At 44.6% G+C, this 14223-nt stretch overlaps 1 protein-coding gene across 6 annotated transcripts in view; it reads right to left on the bottom strand.

Moving 5' to 3' along the window:
• Positions 1–9389, bottom strand: part of ARHGEF33 (Rho guanine nucleotide exchange factor 33) — a 145197-nt gene extending 135808 nt beyond the window's left edge. For 5 of the 6 annotated variants that reach the window (XM_038746091.1, XM_038746092.1, XM_038746096.1 and 2 more), the window contains exon 1: positions 9345–9388. In XM_038746091.1, the coding sequence (XP_038602019.1) occupies positions 9345–9380 (36 nt within the window). In that variant the 5' untranslated portion in view covers positions 9381–9388. Of the gene's footprint in view, positions 1–9344 lie in introns of all 6 variants that reach the window. The other variant, XM_038746097.1, reaches the window with a different exon arrangement.
• Positions 9390–14223: the final 4834 nt, after the last annotated feature.

Raw genomic sequence — 14223 nt, 5'->3', positions numbered from 1 at the left:
GTCCTAGAGTCAGTCATTCAGGAGCTCTACAATAACAACAATAATAATTGTGGTATTTAAGCTCTTACTACGTGCCAAGCACTGGGGTGGATACAAGCAAATTGGGTTGGACACGGGCCCTGTCCCACGTGGGGATCACAGTCTCAATCTCCATTTCACAGATGAGGTAACTGAGGCCCAGAGAAGTGAAGTGACTTGCTCAGGGTCACACAGTAGACTCGTGGTGGAGCTGGGATTAGAACTCAGGACCTTCTGACTCCAGGCCCAGGCTCTATCCACTATGCCATGCTGCTTCCCTATGGACCCCTGAGCCCAGGGGCACACACCAAAAAGACTAGTAGTTGACCACAAATCACTTTGCCAAGTCAAACAGGCACAATGGACTAATAAAATAGTCTTTTAGACTGTGAGCCCACTGTTGGGTAGGGACTGTCTCTATATGTTGCCAATTTGTACTTCCCAAGCGCTTAGTACAGTGCTCTGCACATAGTAAGCGCTCAATAAATACGATTGATGATGATGATAAAAAATCTGAAGAATACTGAGTTAGTGCACCGTGGAAACCCAACACACAACAAAGGTTCTTCATTAAGCATAACTGAGCTAAGTCACAGAAGCACGGGTTTAGGAATCTGGGTTCTAATCCTGGATCCACCAATTGTCTCCTGTGTCACTTAACTTCTCGGTGCCTCAGTCATCTTATCTGTAAAATGGGGATTAAGACTGTGAGCCCCTTGTAGGACTTGGACTGTGTTCAACCTGATTAGCTTGTATCTACCTCAGGGCTTAGTACATTGCCTGGCACATAGTAAGCGCTTAACAAATACCATTTAAAATAGAAAATGAGGCAACCCACTGGCCAATAATACCAGACAAGGAATCTTAAAAAATAAATCAAACCCAGAAGGCCAGCACATCCTGTGAAAAACTGGCAGCAAGCATGTGGTGGCGATTTAGCATTTGGACCAGACCAAAATGAAGGTCTACGGAGCTACAGTACTGACCAACATTTTTTTGTGTTCATGAAACCCGTATCCTCCCTCACCAGATGCCACATCTGACTCCTTGAAAGATCTAAAAACGTCAGCCACAGGCAACAGGCAACACTGTGACAAAACGGGAACACAAATAACAAAGTCAGTCTTCTAATATTGAAATTCTACTCCCCACGACACAACTTCCCCAGATGAGACATGAGAGCTTGGATGCCCGTAGGATACTTGCCTTGAGGTGACCTTAAATGGGGTGACCTTAAATGGAGTGACCAAAAAATGACGGGAAGGGGGGCAGGGAAAATATTTTAAGGATGGGGTAAAATGAAGCCTTAGATAACACAGTATCACAACTGAATACTGGGAAATGACTGTGGTAGACAGCCCGGCAGGACACACCTGGAATCCCAAAAGGAACTGCTCTTTTTGAGCAGAAGTCCCAAATCTGACTAACTGTAGCTCTCCCTGTTGTCAAAGTCAATCAATCAATCAGTAAATCAATCAGTCGTATTTATTGAGCACTTACTGTGTGCAGAGCACTGTACTAAGCGCTTGGGAAGTACAAATCGGCAACACATAGAGACAGTCCCTACCCAACAACGGGCTCACAGTCTAGAAGACTGTCTAGAAGTCTAGAAGTCTCAAAGTCCTTTTGAGACCCCATCTCCTCCAGGAAGCTTTCCCTGATTCATTCCTAAACTCCTAGTAGTGTCCACTTTAACCCTTCAACACTTCAAAGCCCTACTGAGAGCTCACCTCCTCCAAGAGGCCTTCCCAGACTGAGCCCCCTTTTCCCCCTCCTCCTCCCCATCGCCCCCACCCTACCTCCTTCCCCTCCCCACAGCACCCGTATATATGTTTGTACAGATTTATTACTTGATTTTACTTGTACATATTTACTATTCTATTTATTTTGTTAATGAGGTGCATTTAGCTTTAATTCTATTTGTTTGACGACTTGACACCTGTCCACATGTTTTGTTTCGTTGTCTGTCTCCCTCTTCTAGACTGTGAGCCCGTAGTTGGGTAGGGACCAGCTCTAAATGTTGCCAACTTGGACTTCCCAAGCGCTTAGCACAGTGCTCTGCACACAGTAAGCATTCAATAAATACGATTGAATGAATGAAATGAATGAATGTCCCTCATCACCACTAGTTACCACAACACCCACCCACAGGTACTTATGTACACTCCTCATGTACTCTCTCTGCAATTCATTTAAATGTCTGCCTCCCCAACTAGACTGTAGGCTTATCTCTTGAAGGATTATGTCTTCCATCTCTACTGAACTCTCCCAAGCATTTAATACAATCTGCTGCACACAGTAGGAGTTCAGTAAATGCTGTTGACTGATGGAAGAGAATATGGTGACCGTCTTTGTGTGTGCAGGATGAAGTCAGGACTGTGGTCCTACACTGGGCATTTCACCCCCCTGGGAACCCAGATGTGAATTTCACCACCAACAGCATTATCTTCCAGGACAAGAGACGACTATTTGTGTTATGGAAATTATGGTGTTACTTCAAATAGGTCCAGCCCCACAGTACTCAGGTACATATCTGTAATTTTATCTATTTATACTAATGTCTGTCTCCCCCTCTAGATTGTAAACACGCTGTGGGAAGGGACTACGTCTGTTGTATTGTTCTATGGTACTCTCCCAAGCGCGTACTCAGGTACATATCTGTAATTTTATCTATTTATATTAACGTCTGTCTCCCCCTCTAGATTGTAAAAGCGCTGTGGGAAGGGACTACGTCTGTTGTATTGTTCTATGGTACTCTCCCAAGCGTGTACTCAGGTACATATCTGTAATTTTATCAATTTATATTAACGTCTGTCTCCCCTTCTAGATTGTAAACGCGCTGTGGGAAGGGACTACATCTGTTGTATTGTTCTACGGTACTCTCCGAAGCGCGTACTCAGGTACATATCTTTAATTTTATCTATTTATATTAACGTCTGTCTCCCCCTCTAGATTGTAAAAGCGCTGTGGGAAGGGCCTACGTCTGTTGTATTGTTCTATGGTACTCTCCCAAGCGTGTACTCAGGTACATATCTGTAATTTTATCAATTTATATTAACGTCTGTCTCCCCCTCTAGATTGTAAACGCGCTGTGGGAAGGGACTACGTCTGTTGTATTGTTCTACGGTACTCTCCCAAGCGTGTACTCAGGTACATATCTGTAATTTTATCTATTTATATTAGCGTCTATCTCCCCCTCTAGATTGTAAAAGCGCCGTGGGAAGGGACTACGTCTGTTGTATTGTTCTACGGTACTCTCCCAAGTGCGTACTCAGGTACATATCTGTAATTTTATCTATTTATATTAATGTCTGTCTCCCCCTCTAGATTGTAAAAGCGCTGTGGGAAGGGACTACGTCTGTTGTATTGTTCTACGGTACTCTCCGAAGCGCGTACTCAGGTACATATCTGTAATTTTATCTATTTATATTAATGTCTGTCTCCCCCTCTAGATTGTAAACGCGCTGTGGGAAGGGACTACGTCTGTTGTATTGTTCTACGGTACTCTCCGAAGCGCGTACTCAGGTACATATCTTTAATTTTATTTATATTAATGTCTGTCTCCCCCTCTAGATTGTAAAAGCGCTGTGGGAAGGGACTACGTCTGTTGTATTGTTCTATGGTACTCTCCCAAGCGTGTACTCAGGTACATATCTGTAATTTTATCAATTTATATTAACGTCTGTCTCCCCTTCGAGATTGTAAACGCGCTGTGGGAAGGGACTACATCTGTTGTATTGTTCTACGGTACTCTCCGAAGCGCATACTCAGGTACATATCTTTAATTTTATCTATTTATATTAACGTCTGTCTCCCCCTCTAGATTGTAAACGTGCTGTGGGAAGGGACTACGTCTGTTGTATTGTTCTACGGTACTCTCCGAAGCGCGTACTCAGGTACATATCTATAATTTTATCTATTTATATTAACGTCTGTCTCCCCCTCTAGATTGTAAACGCGCTGTGGGAAAGCAGTGCGTCTGTTGTACTGTTTTATGGTACTCTCCCAAGCGCCTGGAAGTCGGAGGCCCCAGGTTCTAGTCCTAGCTCTGCCACCTGTCTACTGGGTGGCCTTGGGTAAGACACTTTACCTCCCCATGCCTCAGTGTTCCCATCTGTAAAATGGGGAAAATAATCAAGCTAATGAGGTGAGACACATGGAGTTCAGGGTCATTTTACAGATGAAGTAGCATGGCTCAGTGGAAAGAGCCGGGGCTTTGGAGTCAGAGGTCATGGGTTCAAATCCCGGCTCTGCCAACTGTCAGCTGTGTGACTTTGGGCAAATCACTTAACTTCTCTGGGCCTCAGAAACCTCATCTGTAAAATGGGGATTAAGACTGTGAGCCCCCCGTGGGACAACCTGATCACCTTGTAACCTCCCCAGCGCTTAGAACGGTGCTTTGCACATAGTAAGCGCTTAATAAAATGCCATTAAAATAAAAAAAAATCTCTGAACCTCACAGGGGTGTTATGAGGGGTAAATAGGTGCTTTAGTAATAAAAGCACTAAATAGAACTCAGGTCCCTCTAGATTGTAAGCTTGTTTTGGGCAGGGGACGTTTCTACCAATTCTGATGAACCATACTCTCCCAAGCGCTCAGTACACAGCAAGTGTGCCATAAGTACCATCGACTGATTCGCATTGGAATTACACCGAACTCTAATTTGGAGACGAGCCTCTCGAAGGCGTTTATAAACCACCCGCTAAAGCCTCCCAACTGCCGCCTAAAACATAGCTTTGTCTTGTCGGCAGGGACACAAGAGTCGCACAACATTTTGTCCCCATTGAGTCAGCAGAGAAGTGAGTTTGGAATCTCACCTCTTAGGTATCCCTCAGTTCTTTCCATTCAACTTGTCACTGCCCAAGCTGGATGGGAAAGGAAGAGATCGCTTCTCATACACTCCAGTTCTTATGGTCCCATCTTCTATGGAGGATTCAGTCTCCACCCCACCCTCTCAGCCCCACGGCACAAACGTACATAGCCGTCATTTATGTCAGCGCTTAGAACAGTGCTTGGCACATAGTAAGCGCTTAACAAATACCAACATTATTATTATTATTATTATTATTATTATTATTATTATTATTATTATGTTAACGTCTATCTCCCCAGCTAGACTGTCCGCTCCTTGTTCTCTGCACATAGTGCTCAAAATAAAACAACACTGATTTTTTGATGGCAGCCCCTACGTACAGCCATACAACTGCCTTGTATCTATCCCAGGGCTTAGAACAGTGCTTGGCACATAGTAAGCACTTAAATACCAAAATTATTGGTATTATCCCTGGCGCGTACCAGCTTCAGGTGAGTGTGTAGTGGAGCACATTAAGTTGCATCGTTTTACTGTTTATGACTGTGAGCCCACTGTTGGGTAGGGACTGTCTCTATACGTTGCCAACTTGTACTTCTCAAGCTTAGTACAGTGCTCTGCACACAGTAAGCGCTTAATAAATATGATTGATTGATTGATTGATTGAAGTAAGAGTGGGCAGCCAAATCCCTATCGGGGAGACTCTGGATATACTGCATATTGGATCAAGGATGCAGATAAGGGGCAGAAACTCCGCCAGGCCTGGCATTGGGTGAGAGACTATTGAGAGAGTAGGACGTCGGCTAGCCTCCACACTCAGGACGGGAAAGAGGAAGCCAGGAGAGATGCCCCTCTCTGAGGGAAGTGCAAATACTCAGCCGGAGTCATTCAGAATGAAGGAAAGTAGGGAGACTACATCAGGACACCCTCAGACATCTTGAGACGAGGGGTTTTGAGCCATGTGCCTGGAAAAGCACACACGAGGGAAGCTTATGCTGTGGACAGATACAAGACACAGAGTGGGATTGGAGAGGATCCCAGGCGAGGGTGAGGATACCCTATATAAGAATAATAATAATAATAATGGTATTTGTTAAGTGCTTAGTATGTGCAAAGCACTGTTCTAAGCGCTGGGGAGGTTACAAGGTGATCAGGTTGTCCCACGGGGGGCTCACAGTTTTAATCCTCATTTTACAGATGAGGTAACTGAGGCACAGAGAAGTGAAGTGACTTGCCCAAAGTCACACAGCTGACAGTTGGCAGAGCCGGGATTTGAACCCATGACCTCTGACTCCAAAGCCCGGGCTCTTTCCACTGAGCCACGCTGCTCGGAGCTGAGAATTAGGTCTCTGGAGGAACAAAACTCTCATCCCTGAAGGAGAAAAAGGATGCCAAGAGACCTGCTTCTGAAGGATTTGGAGAGGGTGAGATTGGAAACGGGGGAAGAGGGGGAAGGACTAGAGGTATATTTGTTCGATCGTACTGATTGGGAGCCTACTGTGTGCAAAGCACTGTACTAAGCGCTCACGTAAATCCTGGGCCACCTACAGTGGGGAAACTTTAGTTCTAGGGAAAGGCAGTTTATTCTTGTAATTACTTTCATTGTTACTGAATTAAGAGATTATTAAACATTATTGAGAACTCGGAATTTGGTGGTTTGAGGAGAAGCTCCTGGTTCTGGGAAGATGCAGGGATGCGTAAAGTCTCAGGAGCAGAAGGAAGCGTTTTCTCCATGAGCTTTCTGCAGCCAGCCCTGGAACGAGGTTAACCTCTTTTCTTTTATTATTAATAATAATAATAATAATGGCATTTATTAAGCACTTACTATGTGCAAAGAACTGTTCTAAGCACTGGGGAGGTTACAAGGCAATCAGGTTGTCCCAGAGGGGGCTCACAGTCTTAATTCCCATTTTACAGATGAGGTAACTGAGGCACAGGGAAGTTAAGTGACTTGCCCAAAGTCATACAGCTGACAAGCGGTGGAGCTGGGATTTGAACCCGTGACCTCTGACTCCAAAGCCCGGGCTCTTTCCACTGAGCCACACTGCCTGGGCTGCAAAGAGTGGTGGTAGCTAAGGGGGGGGGTGCAGGGACTTGGGGTGCACTGAGCAGTATTTCAAGACACTGTTGTTGTATCATACTTTCCCCAAATGCTTAGTACAGTGCTCTGCACACCGTAAGCACTCAATAAATACGAGTGAATGAATGAATGAGTGGACAGGAGGACCGGAGGGTTTTAATAACAATAATAATGATGGCTTTTGTTAAGCGCTTACTATGTGCCAAGCACTGTTCTAAGCCCTGGCGGGGTGGGGGAGGACACAAGGAAATCAGGTTGTCCCACATGGGGCTCACAGTCTTAATCCCCATTTTACAGATGAGGTAACTGAGGCCCAGAGAAGTTAAGTGACTTGCCCAAAGTCACACAGCAGACAAGCGGCGGATCCAGTGGAGGCTATTTTATTATTATTATTTATCGTATTTATTTATCGTATTTTGCATCGGCTGGCCAGGATGTAGGGCTGAGAAGTCCCAGTAATGTCCCAGAGAGGTATGTGGGATTTTCAGACAGGGATAGGGATCTGAGAGCTGGACCCATGAAGGAGTTTCAGCTAGCTTCCAGGAAGGAAGCTTTTTCCTCTGTAAAAAGATGAAGGATTGAAACTAGGGAAGTTGGGTAGGGGGTATGGAGTCGGGGAGGGGGGGGGTCCCTCTTTGACTTTGACAATAGATCAGACGGTTTACTTCTAGGCAAAAATGGAATGGTGAAGGAAGATCAGAAACCAACAACAAAGATAACCTTTCATGTGCAGGCTGCCACGAAAGCTTTCGTCAGCTTCTGTGAGTGACGGCTTTTGTGAGGGGCTGGTATCGTGACCTCGTCAATAGGTCAGACGGTTAACTTCCAGGCAAAAATGGATGGAGAAAGGAAGATCAGAAACCAGTGGCACAGATCATCTCTCGTGGGTAAGCCGCAGGCTGCCGTGAACAGCTTTTGTGAGTGACAGATGACATGACTTGAGAACAGGGTCTGACTGTCCCAGGGGACAGAATAATAATAATAATAATAATAATGGCATTTATTAAGCGCTTACTATGTGCAAAGCACCGTTCTAAGCACTGGGGAGGTTACAAGGTGATCAGGTTGTCCCACGGGGGGCTCAGGGTCTTAATCCCCATTTTACAGCTGAGGTACTGAGGCACAGAGAAGTGAAGTGACTTGCCCAAAGTCACACAGCTGACAATTGGCAGAGCCAGGGTTTGAACCCATGACCTCTGACTCCAAAGCCCGGGCTCTTTCCAGTGAGCCACGCTGTGTCCTGGGATTCCAGAATTAGCAACATTATTTTTCACTTTTCCGGAGGTGGAATGAGGACTGCACCCTCTGACACTTCCCCCAGTGATGTTACACGGTTTATCCCCCGGTCCCCGCAAGACCCATTTTGGGAATTCCTCCCGGTGGTCAGGAATTTGCCTTGTCTGCTGTACAGAGGTACCCTCCATATGCAAAGACAATGGAGACTGAAGGACACATTTGCCAATAAGGACTTGAACAATAATAAGAATAATAACAATGACTTGTTGAGGGCAATAACTTCTTTTAAATTTGCAGTTAAATGTGGTTTTCGAAGTATACCGCAGCCAATCTGAAAGTGAGGGGTAACCGCACTTACCTTCGTTGTAAATTAAAATATTTCCATGACTAAAAAGGGCCTCCATTTGCCATCCACTAAGGAAGCAGTTTGGCCTAGTGGAATAATTATGGGCTTGGGAGTCAGAAGACCTGGGTTCTAATGGAGCTCCACCTCTTACTGCTCTGTGACCTCGGACAAGTCACTTAACTTCTCTGAGCCTCGGGTTCCTCATCTGTAAAATGGGGATTAATACCGATCCCACACCTGCTTAGGCTGCGACCCTTGTGTCAAACAGAGACTTAACCCAACCTGATCATCTCTTATCTATTCCGGAGTTTAGTACAGTGTCTGGCACACATTAAGTACTTAACAAATACCACTATTATTATTCTTACTAGTGGATATTGCTTTTTAAATTGTAAGTGGCAGTTAATTCTCAGAAAAAGGAGAAAGTCAATGAGGTTGTGTCCTTCTGCCCAGCCTCTGATGGTCAGTGAGCAGCAAAATGAAAAACGGTGCAGCCTAGTAGAAACAGCGTGAGTTTGGGAGTCAGAGGACCTGGGTTCTAATCCTAGTTTCGCCGTTTGTCTGCTGGGCCCCCTTGGGCAAGTCACTTAACTTCTCCACGCCTCACTTACCTCATCTGTAAAATGGAGATTTAATCCCTGACCAATCCCTCCGCCCTCCGACAGATTGTGAGCCGTATATGGGACAGAGACAGTATCCTGCTCGATTACCTTGTTTCTACCCCAGTGTTTGATACATAGTAAGTGCTTAAACACCATAAAAAAAAATGGCCCAACAACTGGCTGGAGGAGGGGCTTGGATATCCAAGAGTTAACTGCATTTGAATTCTCTCAAGATACGCAGCTCATCTTTACCTGGTAAATCTGTGTAGAAGTGTTACTCACTGGCATATTTTCATTCTCTCCTGTGGGAAGAAAGAACGTCGGTCAATTAAAAATGAGTCATATGATTAGCTCTCTTCACATGCGTATATTTGGATCAGGGTGACTTTCAGGATCGTTCGTTCAGTTCTGATATCGCTCTTTGGAGAATTCCAAGCAAGGAAGACCGTGTCTTTTGTAGAACCAGCTGAGGCCGGTTCACTACACAAGGGTTTCCAAATAGAGAACTGGGGCCTAGGTGGATCACACTGAACAAGGAGAAAAATCTGGGCAATTTGAGCCATTGGAAATTCCAGGCAAACTTAGATGTGGGCATTTTGGGCCTATTTCCACTTCTGTTTCTCAACAGGACTTGGGTCTAGAGAAAATAATTTAATAATTTAAATTATTATTATTTTTTAAATAATTTAAAAAATAGGTGGATGCATTTTTGCGAGTCACGAGTAGATCCCCTTGATTTTGAGTGACCTCAACCAATTTTCCCATGATTCTCCCCCCCTGAATTTCTCAGGCAGATATTTGGGATGAAATTTTCCAGGAGGAAATGCAGCTAGGCCAAACTGTTGCCGATAGCATAAAGCACCAGGAGCCCCGGTTCATGGTCAGTCCCCCTAGAATTATTGACCAGGGGGAAGGGAAGTGGGGGAAATGCTGAGAGAGACCCTCACCATGTACTCTATGCGGAGTGTTAAGCCCCCGAGTCTTCAATCATCATCAATCGTATTTATTGAGCGCTTACTATGTGCAGAGCACTGTACTAAGCTCTTGGGAAGTACAAATTGGCAACATATAGAGACAGTCCCTACCCAACAGTGGGCTCACAGTCTAAAAGGCCTGGAGTGACTCGGAGAGTCTTTATTATCACACTTCTGGGGCCACTCTGAGCATCAGTCCAAACGCAATGGCTAGTTACTCCCAAAAGGGCAGTAGAATGGCCTAGTGCTACTTGTCTCATCTGCTGTGTGACCTTGGCCAATTCGCTTCACTTCTCTGTGCCTCAGTTCCTTAATCTGTAAAATGGGGATTAAGACTATGAGCCCCATGTGGGACATTGATTAGCTTGTATCTACCCCAGCGCTTAGTACAGAGCCTGGCACATTCTAAGCACTTAACTTGCCTGCCTCCTGTGTGATCTTAAGAAGTCACAACTTCTCTGGGCCTCGGTTACCGCATCTGTAAAATGGGGATTAAGACTGCAAGCCCCACATAGGACATGGACTGCGGCGATCTATCTCAGTGTTTAGTGCAGTGGCACATGGAAAGCACAAAACAAACTCCATAATACCATTAAAAAGAAACATTTTAAAAAAAAGGAAGCTTTGGAACTCCTTTAGTGGCCTATTATGGCTGAACCAGCTGCAACCCTGTGAGTTTCCGATGTTCAAATCAATCTATATTGGACCCCTCTAGACTGGAAGCTCAATGCGGGCAGGGAACATGTCTACCAACTCTGTTATATTGTCCTCTTCCAAGTGCTTAGTACAGTGCTCTGACTGACTGATTGATTGGACTCAGTGCAATGAGTAGATTGTGCCCAAAAGAAACAGTTCAACGGTTAACAATATAGGTGAAATTTCTTTACAATAAATTCCACCGCAATGAAAAACTCGCTAATGAAGCCGTTTCCAAGTCAAGGACAACGTGGATTTCTTTCCAATGAAATATTCACATGGTTCTTCACATCCTTAGTGCTGAAGCAGATAATCAGAACATGATAATCCCAGTAAACTGTCGTTTACCCTACTTTTCCAAATCTTTCGGAAACGTAAGGTCTCAGGGGAACAGTGAGAAATCCAAACGTCTACCATTCTCTTCACCTTCAAGACCCTCCTATAAATCATCTCCTCCAAGAGGCCGTCCCTAAGCCCCCATTTCCCCTTGTTCACTATTTGGCTTTGTACCCCGTTAGTTCTTCGATATTCACCCCAGCCCCACAGCCTATCTTTATACTCTACTCTTTCTGCCTTTCTGCAACCTATATGAAGTTTGTTTCCCCTCTAGTCTATAAGCTCCTTGTGGGCAGGGATCATATCTGCCAACTCTATAATAATGATGGCATTTATTAAGCGCTTACTATGTGCAAAGCACTGCTCTAAGCACAGGGGAGTTACAAGGTGATCAGGTTGTCCCTCGGGGGGCTCACAGTCTTAACCCCCATTTTACAGATGAGGTCACTGAGGCACAGAGAAGTGAAGTGACTCGCCCAAAGTCACACAGCTGACAAGTGGTAGAGCCGGGGTTTGAACCCATGACCTCTGACTCCAAAGCCTGGGCTCTTTCCACTGAACCACACTGCTACTGTAGTGTAATTTCCGAAAGACCTAGTACAGTGCTCTGTATGTCATAAGTGCTCAATAAATACCACTTATTAATGCCTTTTCCAGTTAGAGAAGCAGCGTGGCTCAGTGGAAAGAGCCTGGGCTTTGGAGTCAGAGGTCATGGGTTCAAATCCCGGCTCTACCAATTGTCAGCTGTGTGACTTTGGGCAAGTCACTTCACTTCTCTGTGCCTTAGTTACCTCACCTATAAAATGGGATTAAGACTGTGAGCCCCCTGTGGGACAACCTGATCACCTTGTAACTGTCCCAGCACTTAGAACAGTGCTTTGCACATAGTAAGCGCTTAATAAATGCCATTATTATTCTTTTAGACTGTGAGCCCACTGTTGGGTAGGGACTGTCTCTATATGTTGCCAATTTGTACTTCCCAAGCGCTTAGTACAGTGCTCTGCACATAGTAAGCACTCAATAAATACAATTGATGATGATGATCTAAGGTGCCACAAGTGACATTTCACTTCAGCACTGGAGGAGTTGGGTCTGGAATACAATGTAGCCTCCTGGTGCTGGCCAGACTGGTGGGTGGAATGGATTATTGTCATTACTATTAGTAGTAGTATATAATACAATATATTATATATACTGTAGTAGTGGTATATATTTATATACAGTATAACATATATAATAATGATGGTATTTGTTAAGCGCTTACTATGTGCCAAGCACTGTTCTAAGCACTGGGGTAGATACAAGGTTATCAGGTTGACCCACGTGAGGCTCACAGTCTTCATCCCCATTTTACAGATGAGGTAACAGACACCGAGAAGTGAAGTGACTTGACCAAAGTCTGACAACTAAGTGGCGGAGGCAGGATTAGAACCCACAACCTCTGACTCCCAAGCCCGTGCTCTTTCCACTAAGCCACGCTGTTCATTATAATAATGATGATAAGTGCTGTAGTAGACTTAAGATAATAATAATGATGGTATTTGTTAAGCGCTTACTATGTACCAAGCACCGTTCTAAGCACTGCCAGACATAGTCCCTTTCGCAACCAGGGCTCCCAGTCTAAGAGGGAGGGAGAGCACATATTGAATCCCCATTTTATAGATGGAGAAACTGAGGTTCAGATCACCTAAGTGACCTGCTGAAGGTCACACATGAGACAAGTAGCGGAGCCAGATCTACAAGCCTTCTTGTCCTGTGCTCTTTTTCTGGGCCACGCCACTTCCTTCATTCATGCAGTCATATTTATTGAGCGCTTACTGTGTACAGAGCACTGTACTAAGTGGTTGGGAGAGTGCAGTATAACAATAAACAGACACATTCATTCATTCATTCAATCGTATGTATTGAGCTCTTACTGTGTGCAGAGCACTGTACTAAGCGCTTGGGAAGTCCAAGTTGGCAACATATAGAGACGGTCCCTACCCAACAATCATCGTATTTATTGAGTGCTTACTGTGTGCAGAGCACTGTACTAAGCGCTTGGGAAGTCCAAGTTAGCAACATATAGAGACGGTCCCTACCCAACAGTGGGCTCACAGTCTAGAAGGGGGAGACAGAGAACAAAACAAAACATATTAACAAAATAAAATAAATAGAATAAATATGTACAAATAAAATATGTACAAATAAAATAAAATCATCATCATCATCAATCATATTTATTGAGCGCTTACTATGTGCAGAGCACTGTACTAAGCGCTTGGGAAGTACAAATTGGCAACATATAGAGACAGTCCCTACCCAACAGTGGGCTCACAGTCTAAAAGGGGGAGCCATAGAACAAAACCAAACATACTAACAAAATAAAATAAATAGAATAGATATGTACAAGTAAAATAGAGTAATAAATATGTACAATAAAATAAAATATTCCCCATCCACATTCCCCGTCCACAATGAGCGTACAGTCTGGTGGAAGCGCTGAGGAGCAGAGAGCATTTCTGGGGCCTAGAAGAGAAGTTTGGCTCTGAAGGGAAGGAGCGGGAGATGGAGGGGAGGAATCATTCATTCATTCATTCAATCGTATTTATTGAGCGCTTACTGTGTGCGGGGCACTGTACTAAGCGCTTGGGAAGTACAAGTTGGCAGCAGATAGAGACGGTCCCTACCCGACAACGGGCTCACAGTCTGGAGATAATAATGATGGCATTTGTTAATCAATCGTATTTATTGAGCGCTTACTGTGTGCAGAGCACTGTACTAAGCGCTGGAATGAGATTTTGTCAGCAGGAAGGGTGGGAGGGGAGGGGAAAGAATTAGGCGAGGGGGCCATCTTACAATCGGGAGGAGTCCCTGGACTCCCTTATTCCCCCTTAATGATCTGCCAGGGCACTAAGCTGTAAGTGGGTTCCACAGCTGATTGTTCGGGCCGGCAGGAGGATGGCAACCTACCTTATATATATACAAACCCCTACCTTATATTTGCATGGTTTTAGTGATAAATGATAAAAAAGTTTTTTTTATTTGTCTAATTACAAAGTATCTTTCCACATTCTGTTAATTTTGCTTCAGCCTTAAAGCCTTGAACTTACTGTCCCTATATGTTGCCAACCTGTCCTTCCCAA

This window comes from Tachyglossus aculeatus, chromosome 1, assembly GCF_015852505.1.
Source record: "Tachyglossus aculeatus isolate mTacAcu1 chromosome 1, mTacAcu1.pri, whole genome shotgun sequence".
Taxonomy (NCBI): domain Eukaryota; kingdom Metazoa; phylum Chordata; class Mammalia; order Monotremata; family Tachyglossidae; genus Tachyglossus; species Tachyglossus aculeatus.
Note: the sequence above shows the minus strand (reverse complement) of the source record. Positions and strands in the feature narration are given on the sequence as shown.